This window comes from Podarcis gaigeae, assembly GCF_964106915.1.
Source record: "Podarcis gaigeae genome assembly, chromosome: 10".
Taxonomy (NCBI): Eukaryota; Metazoa; Chordata; class Lepidosauria; order Squamata; family Lacertidae; genus Podarcis; species Podarcis gaigeae.
This window is the reverse complement of record NC_139686.1, coordinates 40,451,726-40,473,665: the sequence shown is the minus strand read 5'-3', so window position 1 is coordinate 40,473,665 and position 21,940 is coordinate 40,451,726. Positions and strand designations below refer to the sequence as shown.

Below are 21,940 nucleotides of genomic sequence, written 5' to 3'. Positions count from 1 at the left end.
AGTTGTTTACAGAAATATGTTTGAATGAGAGTATTTTACCTCAAGAAAACAAATGACAGTGTTGGCAGGAAGTCGAAATAAATGAAGATAGCTGAGGATAGGTGGGTGGTGAAAGCAACGAATCTTCACAACAATTTGCTTTTATTTGCTTTTAAAATAAGTTTTTAAAAGTAGTCATTGAGGTACCCTACTTTTTATGTGACCTGACCATGCCACTTCTATTCCCTTGCATTGTAGATTACATTTAATGCTTTGAACTGGGCTGTGATTCATTCATGTATTTCCTTATCCCTATTCGTTATGCCCAGTATACATCTTCCTGTCCTTCCTGAACTGAGGCAGAGGTCAGTGAGGAATAACAAATTGCCAATCGCCCATGTTTGATTAAATACTTTCTTGTTCTCATACTATAGCAAAGCACGAGGCCATCATAGCTACAAGGGAAGCAACTCAGGAAAAGGCTTTCTCCTTATTTAGTTCCCTCCATTAAAAGCCACACACAAAAACAGAAAGTGGCACTCCGACTTCATCTTGACTTCCAAGGTGAAAGTTCATATAAGCTTAGATTGTTCAGCCTGACAGTCTGTTCTGTAGTTTAGCATCTGAAACTGCTGTTGTAACAAGGGTTGACAGTGAGGTGAAAGGCTTCTGTAATGTTACCAGCTGTCCTTAGAAATTCAATACACCTCAACCCCTCCAAATCTTTCCTCATACTGGAATGGTTCACCTGAATTCTATTTTGGTATCATTGCCACATTTTATTTTAGACATACAAATGCTAAAATGCATCAAAATATTTTTTTAATAACTTTTTTTAAAAAAGTTAATTTTCACTTTGGATGACAATTTAATAAGTTTTTCTATCTGAGACTTTCTAAAAAATAAATAAATAGTGGATCTATTTACTCCCTTTTGTACCTTGCAAAAATATTTATCAGGTATATTAACCTATTTTGGAGGGCAAAGACAAATAGCCTTGCTAGTGTTTAGGAACTTCTTTTTAAGATTGTATTATGCATCTATAAACGTAATATTGTGTATGCCACTCAGTGAACAAATTTCATATTATATTTACATTGCTGATCTGCAAAGCGACCCCAAATACATTCTAAAATATATGTTGTTTTATAGGAACTTCCCAAGTTTCTTCCAGATCTTGCCTCAGCTGATGCTGATCTTCCTTGGAACAGGTCTAAAAACCGTTTTCCCAACATCAAGCCATGTATGTTGTGTTTTACAAATCATTCTTTCTCTCCGCTAGCTAAAAAGTGTCTCAGACTTTTTTTTTTTTAATTATTTTTCACTGTGATGTCTGGGAAGAAGTGTGTTTACTACATGATAATTTCTTATTACAGACTTGAGAGTTTTGTGGGTTTTTTATAATTAAGTTTTTGCTTTCACTCACAGCCATTAAAGTGGAGGTGCTGGTATCTTTATAGTCGCAAATAGTTTCTTAGCTTTGTAACATAATCAAAGTGGTATCAACATCTTTATTTTACGCTTAGTGAATTTTTTTTTTTTTTTTGTAAATAAAAAGGTGAAATCCACCTGTTGGCAGTTTCCCTTTAAGTATGGCGATGCTTTCTTAAGGTACTTGTAAATGTGCTGTGTAAGAGTTTTCCGAAAGATCAGAGTGAATATATGGTAACTTATAAGTTGAGGGTAGATTTTTATCATAGGAGACAGGGGTCTGTCTCTCTGTAGTCAGCACTGCTTCATTTTTCAGTTAATAAGACAGAAATGCCACTATTATTTTAAGCATTAGCTGCGATGTGAGACGGGGGCAAGGCATTCCTCTGTTAATGTAACCACATTCTGTGCTATTAACTTTTTAGAACAGCTGCTCCTGTTATCTGTTTCAGAGGTTTTATTTTTTTACCTTATTTTAATTATTTTATTAAAATCATTTTAAATCCACTTTTCATTTAGAGAATACTAAAGTGGTTCATAGAAATAAAAAACTGCAGTCAAAATGGTTTAGGGCTGGGCATATACAAACATGCCTCAGTCCATTCCAATGTTCATTTTCACATGTGTGTATGTTTATATCATTGTCCAGCAAGGCAAATATATGCATATTTTTAACGTGCATCTCAGCCATCAACAGATATTTACAAGAGATCTACATCCCCTGCATGTTTCCTTTCAAAGTTAATGAATTTCCAGAAGGGTAGCAGTATTGGTCGTTTATGCAGCAAAAACAGCAAAGAGCCTCGTGACAGCTTAAAGACAAAAAAATTAATGAACTGATTAATTACCCATCACAAAGGCATCCATGGCTGCAAACCTAACCATGTCTACTCCAAAGTAAATCCTATTGAATTTAGTGGGGCTTACTCTCAAGTAAATGGGGTTAGGATTGAAGCCACTTTCACCGCCTTGATTTCACAGTTCAGTATAAACTAGTCATCCTATCTTGTTTCAGACATCAGGGAGGGACAGTTTTGCTATAAATTAAGGAAACCTCCAGGGGGAGGCAGTAGGAAAGGAAAGGAAGGGAAAGGTTTTAAATTTACCTTTACTTTTGAAATAAAGATTTTGGGTGGTAAGAAATGGGCAGTCATTTCCCCCCATTTTGGCAAAGAGGCTAGCCAAAGAAGCACAGATAAAATCCACAGGTAACAGAGGAGTTCACTTCTTTCTGTGTAAGATGAACAATAATGAAGGATGCGTTCTATTGTTTTTAAAATTCACAATAGGAAACAGTTTAAGGCTGAAATGCTAACCCAGTGCCATATTAAGTATAAGCTAAACGGACTATTAAGGGATGCGGGTCGCGCTGTGGGTAAAACCTCAGTGCCTAGGACTTGCCGATCGTATGGTCGGTGGTTCGAATCCCCGCGGCGGGGTGAGCTCCCGTCTTTCGGTCCCAGCTCCTGCCCACCTAGGAGTTTGAAAGCACCTTTAAGTGCAAGTAGATAAATAGGTACCGCTCTCGTGGGAAGGTAAACAGCGTTTCTGTGTGCTGCGCTGGTGCTGGCTCACCAGAGCAGCTTCGTCACGCTGGCCATGTGACCTGGAAGTGTCTCCGGACAGCGCTGGCCCCCAGCCTATAGAGTGAGATGGGCGCACAACCCTAGAGTTGGACACAACTGGCCCGTACAGGCAGGGGTACCTTTACCTTTAAACAAGCTGTAGCTTAGGGCCCCTCTTTTGGGGGCCACCCAAAAAATTAAGGGGGGGGGAAACTGGATGTACATTTCCAAAATATAAGATAAAAAAACAAATAAAAAACCCCTACATACAGCAACAGTGTTTTGTGTTGTGTAGGCTCCTATGATGTAAATAATTTGTTATGTGCAAATGGCTTTAGATACCTATTAGGTCCATAAATTACAATATAGCATATATTCAACACAAAAAACAGCAACAATTTGTTGTTGACAAAGGACAGCTGGACATATAAAGGGCCCCATTACCTTCAGTAGCTTAGGGCCTCATCAAACCTAAATCCGGCCCTGTGCTAACCACACTTACCTTGGAGCAAGCCCCACTGAATTCAGCTGGATTTACTTCTGTTTGCCCCACCACTTACCCTGGGGAAACCTGCGCTTTAGCGCAGGTGTCGGTTCACAGAATGTCAGTCTGCAGAAAACCCGGTGGACATTTGCTCTGATTCAGTGGTAAAGATTGTCTGGGTGAGCCCTAACTTTTGAAATATATTCTAGCATACTTTATTTGTACTACATAAGACTAGAAATGGGCATTATGTTTACACATTCAGGAGTGAGGAAGAACCATATTTGGAGTTCTTATTACATCATGGCTACGCAGAAATGGCAAATATTGTAAAGAACCGCTCAAACCTTTAATTCCACCCCCCCCCCCCAGTTGCTGCATTTTAACAGAGGCAGAAGATACGGTAAGTGAATATAGGCATCTCACTAACAGAAATTATCTGTCAAAAGGTATGTAAACTCCAAGAACTTGCTGGACACAAAGACGGCAGTTATAACAAAGAAGTGTAGAATTTTTTTTACTCCAGGTTTATACTCTTTTTAGTGTCATATTAGGATCCTTACGGTATTTCTGTACCCCATTAAAAATCAACACTATAACATATGTAAATACGAGTATAGACATATAGGTCAAGTGGTTTGAAACAAATAGAAGAAACAAGCATATTTCGTGTCATTGACTTTATTTCCGTTGTACAGATAACAACAACAGAGTGAAGCTGATGCCTGATGCTAGCATACCTGGATCGGATTACATCAATGCTAGTTATGTGTCTGTAAGTTTGGGATCATTTGTAATTGTTATCACATTCTTCCTATTTTGTGTGTGTGTGTGTGTGTGTGTGTGTGTGTGTGTGTGTGGTTTGAAACAAATATATTTTATGCAGAAAATAATTAGGGTTTTTTTAAATTATGCTCACAAGTCAATAAAAATCTAAATAGTTACAGGTCGAATAATTCACAGCTGTTTATTAGTCACCGGATACATTATATACAGAACAGGTGGCAAGGAAAAGCTATGTTAATCCTCTCTCCTGCAAGAATGAGGTGAGGTTCTGTAACTTAGGGGTGCAAAATGTTACGTTTGTTATGTGCTTTCTCAGCTGGTAAAGCTGCTGTTGGAAGCAGGCTCTGGGCTAAATAAACCCTCAGCCAGATCCAAGAGGGCTGATTTCTTACAGTTTTACAGAAAAGCAGCAAAACTAAGGCATTAGCAAAACGGTATCAGCCTCCATTTGTAATGCAGTATATACCATATCTCTGATTATATATCAAATCCATGAGGAAGAGCGATATAAAGATTTCTGCAGAGTGAGGACTTTCTCTACCACTCTGTCATCTCTCTCTGTGTGTGTATATTTCTTCACATGAGAGTGCTGATGCCATCCAGTGCAATTGCTTCATATGAATCAGGAGGGGCTCCACATGTACTGTGACCAGTGTCTGAAAGCAATGATGGGATTCAGGAAGGCTAATAAACTGAAACTTAATAATAATAATAATTTATTATTTATACCCTGCCCATCTGGCTGGGTTTCCCCAGCCACTCTGGGCAACTCCCAACCGAATGTTAAAAACACAATACAGCATTAAACATTAAAAACTTCCCTAAACAGTGCTGCCTTCAGATGTCTTTTAAAAATCATATAGTTGCTTATTTCCTTGACATCTGCTGGGAGGGTGTTCCACAGGCGGGCGCCACTACCGAGAAGGCCCTCTGCCTGGTTCCCTGCAACCTCACTTCTCGCAGTGAGGGAACCGCCAGAAGGCTGGACTTCAGTGTCCGGGTAGAACGATGGGGGTGGAGACGCTCCTTCAGGTATACTGGACTGAGGCCATTTAGGGCCTTAAAGGTCAGCACCAAACTTTGAATTAATGGGAATTGAATCCCATTAATGTTGAGATGCTATTCGTAGGTGGTTCCAATGTCCTGGAATTAGGAAGACAGCCTGTGGGCTCCCTCTACAGCAAAAGGTCTCTAGCTTGAGTATACTCCTCAATCTCATGTTGTCACAGGAGGCCTAGATTTCCTCAGTAGTGAGGAAAGCCTGTCCCCAGTGGTGAGTCATTGGCCAGCTGCGGCTGTTGCTGGACTGGAATAGATTGGCTTCTGGAAACCATGCCCTAGTAACCTGACAATTGGACTATTACAATGCGCTCTATGTTGGGCAACACCTGAAGATGGCTTGGAAGCTGCAGCTAGTAGAGAATGCAGCTGCCTGGCTGTTAAGCAGGGTAGCATAATGGAATAATATATCACCAATTCTCACAGCTTTGTACTGGCTCCCAGTGCATCAAGCCCTGAATACCTTGGGGCCCAAGTACTTAAAGGAGGATCTCTGCAGTGATAAAGATGCAAAATTCCTAAGTCCCTGGCATCTCTAGGTAGAGCTGGGCAAGAACTCTGACTGAAAGACTGGTGAGCTACAGCCAGTCAGTGAAGACAATAACTGAGATAAATGGAGCAATCATCTGACTCAATACAAGGCAGCATCCTATGTTCCAATGCCTGCCAGCTTGATGTGACAGGGAGGCTTTGCTTGTGGCCTCAAAGGTGTGTGTCATCTGTTGGGTGGTGATGCAAGACAAGGCCTAGCTCCCTAACTGTGGAATTCTCTCTCATGGAACTATGAGTGTCCTTGCTGCTAACATTTTGGTATCAACAAAATACAATTTGTTCATTCAGGAACTGGAGGATGGTGCCTCGGATGGTGCCATCTGTTTTGTGATGTGAATTTTGTTTGTTTTTTTGTCCACTGTGTAATTTATTCTGGCCAATGTGGGATTTTTTTTGATACTCTGCTTTAAATATTTTAATTATTGTAGTTCATGTAGTTGACCATGATGTAAACTGTGCTGGGCTCTTTTGAGAGGATGAACTGTTTAGAATTGTAATAAATAAATCCCCCGACATACAATGTTTCTGAGAGTTCATAGGTTCAGTAAAAGATTCCTTCATCTTTCTCTCTAGTTCCAAATTCCTTCTGAACACCCATGGGAATGCACTGAGTTACTGAAGGACCTCCTGCAATAATAGGTGCATTTCTCTTAATATAGTCATAGGCTGCATATGAGATGGCTTGCTGAATGCATCGTTTTCGCTCTTTTTCTTTATAAGCATTTGCTATGGTTCATCTTTTCTTTAGGGCTATTTATGTCCAAATGAATTCATTGCTACTCAAGGACCATTACCAGGCACAGTGGGGGATTTCTGGAGAATGGTATGGGAAACAAGAGCAAAAACCCTTGTTATGCTTACTCAGTGTTTTGAAAAAGGACGGGTAAGTTGAACTTAAGAAATACATTTGGTAACTGCCAATTGCCCTTTCAAAAAGCCTTCATGTTGTTATTCCCCCCTCCCCAAAATAAGCCACTTTATTCCATACTGGTTGCAGATAAGATGTCATCAATACTGGCCTGAAGACAACATACCAGTGACTGTGTTTGGAGATATAGTGATTACTAAATTAGTAGAAGACGTTCAAATAGACTGGACCATCAGGGATTTAAAGATTGAAAGGGTAAGGTCTGGTGATTTTTTAAAAAGTTGTTACCGTTTCTGTGAAAACCATGCTGCTTACACTTCTGATTTTAATTCAAAACATATCAAGCTATCCATAATATTTATTATTCCATTATGAATACACTATATTGAATGTTATGCTTCCAAATACAGTGGTACCTTGGTACTCAAACAGCTTGGCTCCGACGGGAAGGTAAATGGCGTTTCCATGCGCTGCTCTGGTTCGCCAGAAGCGGCTTAGTTCTGCTGGCCACATGACCCAGAAGCTCGGCCAGTAAAGTGAGATGAGCATCGCAACCCCAGAGTCGTCTGTGACTGGACCTAATGGTCAGGGGGTCCCTTTACTTTTACCTTCTGTCAGAGGCAGAACAATCACCTTCAATGTTGGTCTTCCAGCCGAGTCTATTACTTCTTAGGATGGTTGATTTTTGTTCTTTGCATTATCAGTGCTTAATTGTGTTTGTCAGATAAGATAATCCAGTCAAGATCAAGGCTCTTAGGTGGGAGGGCTTAGTAGGGTCTCATCAACAAAATCTGACTTGAATTTAGCCCAGTTATGTGTGGCCTCTCAAGCTGCAGTTGAAAGTATTTGCCATTCTGAAATAATACCTTCCTTCTTTCTGTTTGCATTTGGAAGCATGGGGATTGTATGATGGTACGTCAGTGTAACTTCACAGCCTGGCCTGAACATGGAGTACCTGAAACGACTGCATCATTAGTCCATTTTGTAAAGCTGATCCGTGCTAGCCGAGCACATGATAGCACACCCATAGTTGTTCACTGCAGGTAATAAATTATTTTCCTTTGTAAAAAAATTAAGGGATTTTATATATTTTCCATCTAATTCCTCCTAACCCCAACCCCACATAGCATAAATGTGTACAGTAACATAAATAGCATTCTTAAGGGCATATACATAAAAATAAGCAGGAAACAAAATATTCAGTACATAAAATGAAAACCTGTGTCAGGCCCGTAAACAAAGCAAGTGATAAGCCAATAATAATAAAAAGGTGTGGCCTAGTGAACACTTTCGATAGTTAGACTATGAAGCTAAGTTAGGGGCATTGCCTATTCTTTCTAGATATGGCAGTCACTAGGCATGTTGCTTTTAGGGCTAGAACGGGAGGGTGGGGGAGAGAAAAGAAAAACATGCAACATGCAATCCATAGCTCAACACCAGTGAAGTGTCTGGAGGAACCTACTTCATGTAGCACAGCAGATATCTATGAATGAGAGCCATCAGTTGGAGAACAGCATGGAGCTAGGAATGACTGTGAGACCAATGACAACTGCAGTAAAAAGCCTTCATTAACGTATGCTAGGGCACTTACCCTCTTAACCCTATTAGGAGTGAATCCAGGCCAGCAACTTCCTTCTGTTTTGATTGGATACCATAGTACTAATCTGGGAATGCAATAATGCTTAGTCAATAAAAGATTCTGGGGCACCTTGTTTGGCTTCACTGACATAAGTGCACCTAAAAATAAATAATCATTGTCTATAGTTAATCAAAACTGTAATCTACTTTTTATTGCAACTGTGATTTTCCATTAGAGATGTTAGACATTCACGTGAAAATACTTCCATCTTGACTTTTTCCTTATAGCGCTGGAGTCGGAAGAACGGGAGTTTATATCGCCCTGGACCATTTAACACAGCATATAAATGACCATGATTTTGTGGATATCTATGGTCTTGTAGCTGAGCTGAGAAGTGAAAGGATGTGTATGGTACAAAATCTGGTAAGATGCTCAGAATCTATGCTATGGACTACTTGTCACAAATAGCAGCTGAGATCGCAAGCCTGTCCCCTTGGACTGTAGCTCTTTAGACTGCAGATGATGGCTCAAATGATAAATTGCTGCTGCGTGAAAAAATAAAAACTCCAACACATAGAAAGCAGCATGTTGGGGAGAAGGCTTTATTGGGGTGGTTGGGCTTAGAGTCTGTAGTATCATGCACAGTCCTGTTGGTGCACATAGCAAGAAACAGATGCATTCCTCCTTTGTGCTTCTTCTCATATCTGTTCCTAAAAGTCTGATACAATACAGAAAAAGGTGAGTGTGCAGTTTCCAAAATATTAATGATAATAACCAGTGCTTTTGTTCTAAAAAATGTTAAGGAGTACTCTCATTTTCCTACTCATATTGAAATACTGCCCCTCAATGAGGCCAAACCTAGATTCACAAAATGTTTAGGGGTATGCGTACCCCTGCAATCCCCCCCAGAAAAAACCCAATAATAACAATAACAACAACAATAATAATTTAAAATCAGCATTGCTTTCCTTCTCATCCTGTAAATGGCTTCTAAGTGAATCTTTGGATACTTATAAACTGTTAAGCTGGTAGAATGATGCTTTGAGTGTGTGTGTGTGTGTGTGTGTGTGTGTGAGAGAGAGAGAGAGAGAGAGAGAGAGAGAGAGAGAGAGAGAATGAGACAGAGACAGAGACAGAGACAGAGAAACATTTTGTTACCCACCAAGAGAAATGTAAAAAAAAGGCAAGCTAAAATATACTGTATAGTGATGAGTTGGATTTCATCTACAATGTTGCAACAGAGAGCCAGCTGGAACTTAGCTGAGTACATGCACCAGGAATGGAGAGCCCTGGAGTTCAACAGATGTTGTTGGACTCTGGCCCACATCATCTCCAACCATCATAAATAAAAATAAATAAATAAACAAAACTTTATTGTCACTATACCACCTGCGTGCAGTGAAATTAAACAAGCCCCTCCCCCCATACACTCAGTCGTGTTCACACTCTGTGTGCTTGTTGGAAGTCAATTGCCCGATGGTCAGGGATGATGGGAGCTGTAGTCCAACGACATCTTGATGGCTCCAGGTTCTGCATCCATGGCATATACAACAATGCATCAAAATATGTGTCAATTCTCCCTGGGCTCCCAGAGAGCATTTTAATAGCCTGTGGAATATCATCTTCTCCTTAGGTCAGGAGTCAGGGCCATGCTCCTTGCAGCATCTCCTGCAAGGAAAGGATGTCCCCAAACCGATTCTACCTGGTGGCAACAAAGCAGGTCTTACCTTGACCTTTTTCTTGGGATTATAATTTTGAGATGTTTTCTTCCACAGTTGTAACTTTTGGGAGGACAACCCTACAAATGATGCTTACCTATAAATTTTCTGATTTTCCTGGAAGCCCACTTTCCCAAATATTATTCAGATAACCTCTTGGAGTCTGAGAAAACATGAATTCACTGTAACAATGTTCTTTGTGTAGAAGTGCTCTTTGTATAAATTCCAAAATACTGTAACTTCAAAACATTTTCCCATTAGAAGCAAGTTCTTCATGCATAAATAAGCTAAACTGAGAAATCTTTAATTTTCAAACTTTGCAGGCACAGTATATATTTTTGCACCAGTGTGTTTTGGACTTATTGACAATCAAGAGGAGCAGTCAGCCTGTGTGTTTTGTTAATTATTCAGTACTGCAAAAGATGGACTCTTTTGATGCCATGGAAGGTAAACAAATATACACTGTACCAAAACAGGGGGCTATTGTAGGTTGCCATGTGCAAGTGTTTGGCCATATTGAAGTAGCATGCATGGAGAAACATTATTTGATTTCAGGGGTTTATTTGTTTTTATGGTTTTCTGCCCTTTGGGGGGAAAACCCAATTAGTTTTCTCTGTCTACAAGCTGTCACTGGATGAACTCATTAAATCCCCTGGATTTCATTATGATCAGTATGCCAGTGACATCCAGCTCTGTCTCTTTACTACAGAACTTCCACCCTCCACACAATTCTGCATCTCCATTTGTCTGTCTGGTGTTTCTACTTGGATGTTTGTCATCTCGAAAAAATGAAAACAAAAGACTGCACTTCTCATCTTTCCTACTAAGCCCTCCTCTTCTCACATACCTTCCACATCCATCAACAATGTCACTGTCTACCTTAATGAATATGCATGAAATCTTTGCCTTACCTTTGACTTCTCTTTGCTCTCCATATTCAGTACAGTCATACCTCGGGTTACAGATGCTCCAGGTTGTGTTTTTTGGGTTATGGACTGCCGAAACCCAGAATTACCGACATAGGTTACTTCCGGGTTTTGGCAGTTGTGCATGCACAGAAGTGCTAAATCGCACTTTGTGCATGCACAGAAGTGCCGAATCGCAATCCACACGTGCGCAGACATTCGCAACCCGATCATCCACTGTACCGTGCCAAGTAATGACCTACGCCTCCATGGACAGCTGTGAGTCCAAAATCACTCCCAGGCTGCACACCTGGTCCTTCAGGGGCATGGTTATCCCATTCAAGACCAGAGGTCCCCCACACCTGCCCACTCCCTGTCATCCCAAAACAGTAATTCTGTCTTGTCATGATTCAACCTCAATCCGTTAGCCGCCATCCATCCTCCAACTGCTTCCAGACACTCACACAGGACATTCACTGCCTTTACTGGTTCTGATTTAAAAGAGAGGTAGAGCTGGGTATCATCCACATACTGATGAACACCCAGCCCTCTTTTTTCCCCTCCATACTGGCTTCAGCAGAAACTCCTCATCTATGCCTTCAAAGCGCTCCATGGCTTTGCCCCTCCTGATCACTCTGCTCTTGTTTTCTGATACATTCCTGCCTTCACATCCAGCTCTATCATCCTCAGCTTTTCAATGGTTGGGGGATGCAAAGACACTGCCTCTTAAGCCCCTTCATTTCCCTGACATGGGCCACACCCCAGGAATGGACTACATCTGCCCTAGGCATGCAATCAGTGAGAGGGTAAAAGAAAAAGCTCACCACCACTTACACCATCTTGGCTGCATAGGATTTGATGTTTGCTACACCAGTGGATCTTTCCCAGCTCCCATCGCTGTAAAGTAGGATGGCTCTGTGACACAAACGGAAGGTAGCAATAAGCAAGTTGTGCTTCACTATGGTGATTGAAGAACAGAAAATTTCCATTACCTTCCCTTTGCTTGTGGCACCAGGAACAGTCGAAGCTACATGTTTTTATAATTTAATTCTTAATTTGTTCTAAACCATTTTGTGTGACCAGTTGAGATTAATTTTAAAAACTTTCAACTATTGTGTCTGTTTCTTTTCTAGGTGACGTGGAATTAGAGTGGGAAGAAACCACCATGTGAAAAAAGCAGATAAAAACTTTAGGTTTTGAGAAACAACTGTGTTGGGTTTTTTAAAAAAATCTTTAAAAAATCAATAATTCAGGGGCCAAAACAAACCCCCCTCTTACAATGAACTAACAGCAAATATTAATTTTTGTAAGAATAATAATGTTATAGTTTATACTCTATTTATGTGCCTTCATAAATACTATAAATTATTAAATGATACTTTTGTACAGAGTTTAGTCCTGTTGTTATAACAAAATTGTTATATGTATTGGGTACAGTCCAGGAATGGCTAATCACAAATAAGTCCCATTGATAGCAATAGAATATAAGCATTTAACTGTATGCTGTGATCCGTATCCAGCTAAATCATTACGCTTGCAGAAGCCAGCACATAGCTTCCCATCAACACAATGGAAGCCCCCATTCCCATGTGTTCCCAATGGCATCCCCAAATCTGTTCTGGAGGGTTGGGGGAAGTCCCAGAACAGATTTAGGGGGCACACAGTGGGAGAAGAAAGGGGGAGAAGAAGGTTATGTTTCACAAGAAAAATCCTTCTGCTTATAGAACCCTAGCCTTAGTGTTACATTGAATACAACCCTTCCTCTCACTAATTTCCTTGTGATTTAGGGACTAACTAGGCATTACAAGAGACACTTAAGCGGCTGCTGTTTCATGTCCCTTTCTCTCCTCTTCTCAGTAACATCTAGAATAATAGAACTCATAATATAACATCACCACTGCTGTACATTTCCCTGCTTCCAACACTCAGTTATGTGGGTGAAGATATACACAGTGCAGTGATAATGCATTGTAACCTGGGGGGTCATACAGTGAATCTGACTGGCAGGAGATGCAGAATAGATAAGCACTTATTCACACAGATCATAGTTAAACTGATTTTTGCTGCCACAAAATGTGGCAATGGCTACTCGCTCAGATGGCTTTAAAAGGAGGATAAACAAATTCTTAGGTGGTAACTCTACCAGTGGCTAGAAATTAGGGTGGGTATATGCCATCTGTACTTGCTGGTGAGCAACGGCAAGCAAAGGCCTTGTGCCCTTCGTGTGGGATTCTCAGTGGCATCTGGTTGTAACAATATGGTAGCTCAGACAGGCCTTCCACCTTTCCTGATCAGCCTGCAGTGCTGCTTTTATGTGTTATACAGCAGCACAACCGGACACCTTCCTCTGCCCCAGCTGCAACAAACCATTTCTCTCCCATATTGGTTTCAGCAGCCACAACATTGTATTTGAGCTTTCACTCAATGTAAAAGCCAATTCTTGAACTGTAGTGGGATATAGTGCATTTCCAAGTTATTTGCTTCCATTGTGGGGGGCAGAATCCATTTGCAAATAATATGAAAAAGAATGCTAAACTTGCACTATATTGCCACTAGTAGTGTACAGATAAAATATTTTACCATGCTCACCTTAAAAAACATAATGACCACAATCCTGCAATACTGATACATGTGGTTTTATGCCCATTAATTTCAGTTGGCTTTAATATGTATCACTCTGCCCATTTTGGGCACAGTTCTGAAGCATCTACACCAGTGATGACCAAACGTGGCCCTCCAGCTGTTTTGGGACTACAACTCCCATCATCCCTAGCTAACAGGACCAGTAGTCAGGGATGATGGGAATTGTAGTCCCAAAACAGCTGGAGGGTCAAGTTTGGCCATCACTGATCTACACCATGTACCTACACACAGTCCCATGAGTGTACACATGAGCAGATTATTTCAGAATTGAAGCCAGGAGTCAATCCAAAAATGGCAATCTATCCACCAAAGCAGGCTTCCACATATGTAGCAGGATCCTTGCATGCAAATGGGGCATGAATCCAATCTATGCCTTTCATTGGTAGGCTTATTTTCGTCCCGATGTGGATTAACATACATCCAAATGATACACTATTGAAAGCAACAGACAACTTATTTTGAAAGTGTGTCTAATATTTCTTTGCTCTCTTGTTAACTGGTAAGTTTAAAGAAACCTGCTTTTGTGCATGGATCACATCTTTGGATCAGGGCCTATAACCTTCCTTTGAGGAAATGCTCCGGACACATTCCGCATACCTCTAAATTACTATGGGGTAATACATGTCTAAATGAGCCAAATGTGATGAAGAGCATTCGGATTCCTCAGGTGTATATAATTCAGTGTGCAGATCTGCTCTCCTCTTTGTGGTTGATTGGGAGGGAAAGCTGCCATCCCATAAACTCAGTTGACTTAAGAGGATGGGGTTGATTGAAGTAAGATGACTTCCAGGATTATCATAACATTTCCCTAAATGTATGCTCTTCTGTTTTGACTCTTTGTTTTATGGGAGTTGAAATATTATCTTATGATCCTGAACAGCTGAAAACTCACCCCTCTGACACTGTGGAGATTTTTCAGCTTTTATTCGGCACACAGTAGCTTTTCAGGGACACTCGGGGCTATTTAACTCATCGTGGAATGACGACCAGAGATTATTGGTTTTCTTGTTCCATTTTGCAATGCGTTTGGTAATTGTACATGCTTGACGATTAAAAAAACAAACACTGTCTCACATTCCTAATACTTTTCTAATGCTGTAAAATAAATAAATAAATAAAGTTTTACATTTTATTATACAATATAATTCTCAATACCGTGTTGTCTCCTATATACAAATCTATCAGTTACGTTTGAAAAGTCAGCATGGAGTCAAATTCTTTCCCACCCTGGTCCTTTCCAGATGATTTGGACTACAAATTCCATTACTTCCAACCAGCATAGTCAATGGTCAGAGATGATGCTCTGGAAGGCACCAGCTTAAGGGAGTTTTGCCTGAAGTTGAGATCAAACAACTTGGCAGTTCAGACCTTACTTTGGCAGAGGAAGGATACAAGGTCCAATTCATGCAACATTGCTTGGGTTCTTTTTAAAAAAATTCCCCAGTCCAGATTGTATGGAATAGTTGTTTATCCCTCTACCAATCTGAATCCAATTGCAAGTTAAACACACTTCTGCATAAAGTCTTACAGGACTTTCTTAGGAATATTTTAACAAATTGGCAATATTTTAACAAATCAGAATTTGGAATTGTGCTTCATGTTCCTTTGTTATGTTTATTGCTGTTCTTATTTTTTGTTCTTACTGTTCACAAACAGTTTTGGGTTTCATGTGAATAGAAAGAAATACAATCAATCTAATCAGTGTTCCATAGAAAAACACTTTTGAAGTTGTAAGGACCCTGAAAAGCAGTTTCTGGTATGACATACGGATCTTCGATCTGATGAAAGTGGCAGTTTTGAAATCCCACTAAGTACATATGCCCAATTTAAAATGCTTCAGAAATAAAAACCAAAATCAGAGTCTCGGTGTGGGAAAGGGTTTAACAGGACAATGCACCAGGCAAGGAGGGTGTGCTGAGAACATTAATTTTTGCGAGGACAAACTCTGTAGTAAATTCACCTGTCAGGCTAAAGAAATAACGGCGCTTTTTAATGCAGAAGAAAAAGAAGAGGTGATACTCACAGCTGTTCATATACTTGGCAAGCCATTTTTGTGCAGCTCCCATTTCATTTGGCTCATTCAAAACACGTGTTCTCCATTTATTATAAATCTACTTTCACATATTTGACAAATTGCTTAGGGAGGGCTCTACACATGTGGAACATGGTTTTATTTGCACTTGGTAGCCGTATGCACAGCTTTCCTGATCAGGTATCATTAGTTTCGTACTCTCAAGTTCTTGAATATGAGTATCTGTGTTATTCTGAGAGGAACTGCCAAGCCACGCCACGCCAAGTTGTTTTAAAATGTTTGAAACATGTTAACTTAGGCAACTTCAAAATCTATTTAATATAAAGCAGGTTGTGACTATCCTAGGGTTCTTCCAGTGCTGTTAGCCTACAGCTTCCATCATCCATAATCATTGAGCTGATGGGAGCTGGAGTCCACAAACCTCTGGAGGGCTACAGGTAAGCCCCCCCCCCCAATTGACTATAAAGATTATTTCATCTTTCCCTCAAGCTTTTGAGTAAGACTAATTTTGTCTCCTTTGAGTGAAACACTTTCTTCTGTCAACTTATTTAGGGGTACCTCATCTTCTATATGTTAAGGGATTACATCACTCTCTGTTACTTAGGGGGCTATTTATAGCAGGCTGCCTTCCATGCGTTGGGGAGTGGGGCAAGGTTTTTATTCTTAGTGCTGCTACTAAATTAATCTATTCTGCCCCTCTCCTCTCCCTGATAGATGCTGGACGTTCCAGAAAGGCTTATTTATATTATTGGGACCTGGAAATGGCACAAATGGCTTGCATAGCTCAAATGTCACTACACAGCCTGTCCTGATTAGCACCCCACTCCTGCAGTCTTTAATAAGCATAAACGTGCCCCATATTTATGCTGAAATAGGGCTGCCATACACCCGGACTTTCCCAGCCATTACTGGGATCTCAAAGGCGGAATTGACACCCAGGGGGAATTTCTGAAAGGTGGCGCTTTGTTTTGGATCTTAGGCAAGTCAATCGAAAAACCAACAACTTTGGGGTTTGTCTTAAAAAAAACACCTCAGCCCTATAAATGTCATGCAACAATCCTTATCTCCTCTATTGCTTTGCTTTTGGTCTCTTCCTGTTAAAACAACACAGCATCTCTACCCTTCTTCCACTCCATCTGTTGTAACACTGTGGCTATAGAACCATCTACATTTCAGTCTGAAGACTTGTAGGAAGGAACCCTGTTTGAGCACATCTTTATCACTTGAAATCTGAAAGTTGGCCCCTTCAAAATTTGTTTGAAATCTGCTCAGTTCTGCCTGGAAACTGTGAATTTCCCCCAGAGGGAAGCTTAATTAGAACCCGAACAGGTTACCTGTTGGGATGCTGTGTTTTCCATACAGCTCTTACCAATCTGTATGGAAAGGTTTTTACTGCCACTTCGTGAAAAGGGTGCAGCAATGAGGGAAGTGGCTGTGGTGGTCCAGCGATTGATTGGCAGCTAATTGTAAGGTAAAAGTTGATGGAAGGCACTCTGTGCCTCCAGGGCTACCTGTGTCTTGAGTGACAGCAATGGATCCAACAGAACCTCTGGTGAGCATTCTTGAGTGCCCCTATCTTCTTTCACGATTTCCCCCCACCCCTTTCGAAAAGATGTTTGGAATAGGGTGAATATCAGGGAGAAGGAGCAACATGCCCCCATTGTTGTGGTAACTGTGTCAATCTTCACTCTCACAATCCAATCATTGGGTGGGCTTCAACCAAGGAGTCCCACCAGCAGAGGCCCTGTGCAAGAGGTTCTGCTGGTGCAGCAGGGCTTTCCCATTTCTGCTGCTCTGTGCCCCCTTAAATTGGCTTGGGGCAGGGTGGGGGTGGTCAGGAGAACCCCGGGAAAAGTGTCACTAGTCTGGGGTGTATTAACAGCCCAATTGTTGCTGTTGCTTTCTTGTCTCCTTATACCTAACTGAACAAACCCAGTGTCCTTTTGCAATGCAATTCCATCCCATTTTGGTGCTGCAAATCCCCCAGAATGTTTGTGCCCTGGGAGGGTCAGCTGGGGCGTTATCAAACCTGTTAACACAATGCATTGGATGCTTCATCGTGAAATTTAATTTTTAGGATCTATGCCAGTGAAGGTCAACTTGCTGAAAGGTAATCTACTGCCCCATGCCAGAAATGTCACCACTCAGTAGTGATGAAAATATAAACCTGTCTAATAGCCCTCCTCAGATTACTTCTGATCAGAGAACAACCTTACAACAACCTGAGGGGGGGGGTTCTTTACAAAATACCACCTCAAAATGGAGCTCATTAGAAGGCACACACACACAGTGTGTGTGTGTGTGTATGTGTGTATCCCTTAAAAATTATAAAGCAGTATGAACGGCTGATTGGCTCTTTCTTGAGTCACATGACTTCTAACCCTCTGGCTGGAAGTCTGGCATAGTTACCTCTGCCCCCTGGTGAGAAATTGACATATATCAATTACAGAAGAAGACCCCTGTTGGGTCAGGCCAAAGGTCTTTCTAGTCTAGCATCCTGTTCCCTCAGTGGCCAACCCAATACAGGTGAAAGCCTGTGAACAGGGTATAAATGGAGCAGCACTCTCCCACTTCTGCTACCCAGAGGCAGTAGAAGATGGCAGGGTGAGCCAGGGGCACTTTACCTGACCTTGTGGCAGCAGAGTTGCCAATTTTGGATGGCTGTTTCAGTTCACATATTTTTTCAGAAAGTAAGAGTTAGGCAGGATCAGATTTAGATGAAGAGAGGCTCTAGGCTACTCCACTTGTGAGGCCCCTCCCCATCCCCCACCCTCAAAACTAGAAGAAAATGGAAGAGGGAAAATGGGCAGGCTAGAGGCCTGGTAGGCCAGGCCATCCTCTTATATACCTGCTGGGGTTGACAAGGCATCTGACCCTCACCTGAATCTCATAACTGTCCTGTAGCTGCCTCTGATTAGTTATCATTTAACTCTTGGGGGAAATAATTAGCTGAAGTTGCCGAACCAATTAACCAACTAGAAGCACGGTTTCCTATAACTTGATATTGCTGCATAGTTTTGATGAACTGCAAAAGCATTTTTAGTTTGCTTTCTGTTGCCACCCTGGAACTTTTCTTTATTAGTGCCACTTTGTTTTGTACGATTCCTTGCAAATGAAGGGAAACAACTTTTCTGCTTGAATATGTTGAGAATATAATTTTGGTTACTGAGGACAAAAAAGATTGTACGAAAACAAGATTGGGTGCAGGACTGGCCAGGACATGGGCATCCTGACTGTGACAAAGGTGAGCCGTGTGCTTGCTTGCTTAACAGCTGTTCTGGGCTTCTGGTGCACCAGGGTTTACACCAGCGTAATGGAGTTGGCCAGGATGCCAGAAGAGATACAATTTACGAGCTTTCTCCATTAACTGCACAGCAAAGGGTGTTCAGTCAACAGTGCAAAGGCTGAGCTGAAGCATTCCCTGCTGGTTACCTGCTTTCAGCAATAGGGGTCGCTGTTTGGTAGTACCCAATTGGTTAGCTATCAGATTCTAGAGCTCCCTTTTGGTGGCTCTTAGGTAATTCACAAAATACAGAGTCCGTTCATAAAACAGAGTATTCATTCATAAAGCAGTAACATAAATCTCCATTGCTACATATTTGGGTGTATATTTCAGTGGTTGAACATACAAGTTTATGGCCATGCTGTAGTGTAGTGCTTATGCGACTGTGAATAAAAGGTGGTAGGCTCATTGTATCAGAGTTTGGGGGGAGAAGAGATGACAAAACTGATTTCCAATAAGTGTCCCCCTTATTTCCATAACGAGTCCTTGAGTCTGTACTCTGAATGGTGACACCAGGGACCTAGAAGGTGCAGGGCTTGTCAGTCCAACCCCTGCACAGTCTCATCAGGGCTGACCTTAAGGCAACTGGAGCAATTGGCCCCGTGTGCCGCTCCTAAGGGGGCCCCTGCATCAGGGCAATCTAGATGGATTTTATTTATATCTATAAGATTTTATAGACTTTGGCAGTGAACTGGGGCCCTGCAATGGGGGAAAAATCAAGTTGCGCCCCACTGCTTCAAATTGGTCCCTACTGGCTAGCCCTCAGTCTCATAGTTGCTGGGCCTGAGTTGCCCTGGCCTTGCATGAAGTCTTGGGTTTGCAATTTTGGGAGAGGGGAGACTGTGGCACTGGGGAATGGGAGGGCTGGCGAGGCCCCCTAGATTTAGAGGCCCTAGGCTTCAGCCTACTTAGCCTATACATAAATCCGGCACTGGAGTTAGGTAGGTTCACCTGTAAATGTGAACTGAATGGAATTTCTCCCGTGCCCCTCATTTTACACTCCCCTGGAAGTAACCTGAAAATTTGTGGATTTGTGGCAATTGGAAAAGGCAATTGAACCACTTGTTTAATGTCTCGCCCCATAGGTGGGATGGAAGTAAGGGGGATGACACCATCTTGCACTTCTCTGTTCTTTTCCAGGTTTTTGGTTTGCCCTTCCCATTGAGAACAATGGAAGACAAATTTACTATGCCAGTTCCAGCAGCAGTTTAGGGAAATGCTTCAGCTCGGTGGCAGAGCATCTTGTCTGCAGAAAATTCTGGTTTCTCCAAGGACTGTGAATGTCTCATGCCTGAAATCTTGCCATGGACAGTCTGTGTAGACAAGATTGAGCTAGACGGACCCAATGATCAGACTTGGTATAAGGCAGCTTCTTATGTTCCTAGTTTCTCCCCTGGTTTGGGGTGCCTTCCCCTGGTCTGCCCCAGCTGCAACAAAACATCTCTCTCCAATATTGGTCTCTACAGCCACAGCAGGTGCTGTAATCTCCCAGCAGTTTGACTTTACCCCAAAGGCACAATTCTCCATTGTCTCCCAAGAAAGACGGATGCCAACCAACCAACCAACCAACCAACCAACCAACCTGCTTTCAGTATCAGCAGAGCAAGGTCAACTGATGTTTCTGTCACGAGAGGAAGGAAATATTCAACACTGGGTCTCTCTTTCTGATGGTTGGTGTTCCTGTTTTTAGAGACAAACATTTGATGCTTCCTATCGCCCATACGGGGACGCGGGTGGCGCTGTGGGTAAAACCTCAGTGCCTAGGACTTGCTGATCGTCAGGTCAGCGGTTCAAATCCCCGCGGCAGGGTGAGCTCCCGTCGTTTGGTCCCAGCTCCTGCCCACCTAGCAGTTCGAAAGCACCCCCTTAAGTGCAAGTAGATAAATAGGTACCGCTTTATAGCGGGAAGGTAAACGACGTTTCCGTGTGCGGCACTGGCTCGCCAGTTGCAGCTTCGTCACGCTGGCCACGTGACCTGGAAGCGTCTTCGGATGGCGCCAGCTCCCGGCCTCTTGAGCGAGATGAGCACGCAACCCTAGAGTCGGTCACGACTGGCCCGTACGGGCAGGGGTACCTTTACCTTTACCTTTATTGGCCATACAACACCCTCCCAGGGACTGTAGGAGTGCAAAGACCATGAATCCATCAATAATTTTTAGTCGTCTGAACTCTATTTGCCAGCTAACATAGGCAGCTATGTTATCAATATCCTCAGCAAATAGCTACTTAGCAAAATAGATAGATGATAGATAGATAGATAGATAGATAGATAGATAGATAGATAGATGATAGATAGATAGATGATAGATAGATAGATAGATAGATAGATAGATAGATAGATGATAGATAGATAGATAGATAGATAGATAGATAGATTAGATAGAGATAGATAGATAGATAGATAGATAGATAGATAGATAGATAGATAGATGATAGATAGATAGATAGATAGATAGATAGATAGATAGATAGATGATAGATAGATAGATGATAGGCAGAAATTTGAACGTACAGAAGGTTGGTAGGATGTAGTAACAGTGAAATTCTAATCACCTAAAATGCTAAACTAAAACTGTTAGCATCTACTCTGTTCACTACAATTGCCTTGTTCAGCCTGGTGGTATATTCTTTTCCAGAAAGAAGGAGGGAAATGCTTATTTTTACAAGAGGAACTTTGAATTGACAGGGGCATGTAACAATGATTAAGAATCTGTTGCTCTTATTTTAGATCTTTATTGCTTCAACTACATGAGCAGCTGTTGGTTCTTTTTTTAATTCAGCAACCCAGAAGGGCTGTTGGCCTACTACACTATACAAAAGTTTGATAAGAGATTCTAGCTAGTCATGGGGGTGCCTATTTGAGTGCCATGTGTGGTATCCCAAAATGCTAATTCTGGGTCTTGTCTGGTGGTTTGGGAGGCCATATTTATCCCAGGTAGGGCTGCAAATGCACACAGAGTCTAGAACCCTGGAAAGCTGCTGCCAGAACGTGTAGAAAATACTGAGTAAAATGGACCTATGGTCTGATTTAATACATGGCTGCTTCCTGTGTTCCT

The 21,940-nt window shown here is 41.6% G+C and overlaps 1 protein-coding gene across 1 annotated transcript in view; it reads left to right on the top strand.

The window, feature by feature from the left end:
* PTPRQ (protein tyrosine phosphatase receptor type Q) overlaps nucleotides 1–14,721 on the top strand; it is a 110,315-nt gene extending 95,594 nt beyond the window's left edge. The window contains exons 57-64 of the mRNA XM_083698846.1: nucleotides 1,132–1,222; nucleotides 4,158–4,234; nucleotides 6,605–6,739; nucleotides 6,854–6,979; nucleotides 7,619–7,767; nucleotides 8,591–8,726; nucleotides 10,345–10,468; nucleotides 12,060–14,721. Coding sequence (XP_083554972.1) covers nucleotides 1,132–1,222; nucleotides 4,158–4,234; nucleotides 6,605–6,739; nucleotides 6,854–6,979; nucleotides 7,619–7,767; nucleotides 8,591–8,726; nucleotides 10,345–10,468; nucleotides 12,060–12,097 — 876 coding nt within the window. The 3' untranslated portion in view covers nucleotides 12,098–14,721. The remainder of the gene's footprint in view (nucleotides 1–1,131; nucleotides 1,223–4,157; nucleotides 4,235–6,604; nucleotides 6,740–6,853; nucleotides 6,980–7,618; nucleotides 7,768–8,590; nucleotides 8,727–10,344; nucleotides 10,469–12,059) is intronic.
* Nucleotides 14,722–21,940: the final 7,219 nt, after the last annotated feature.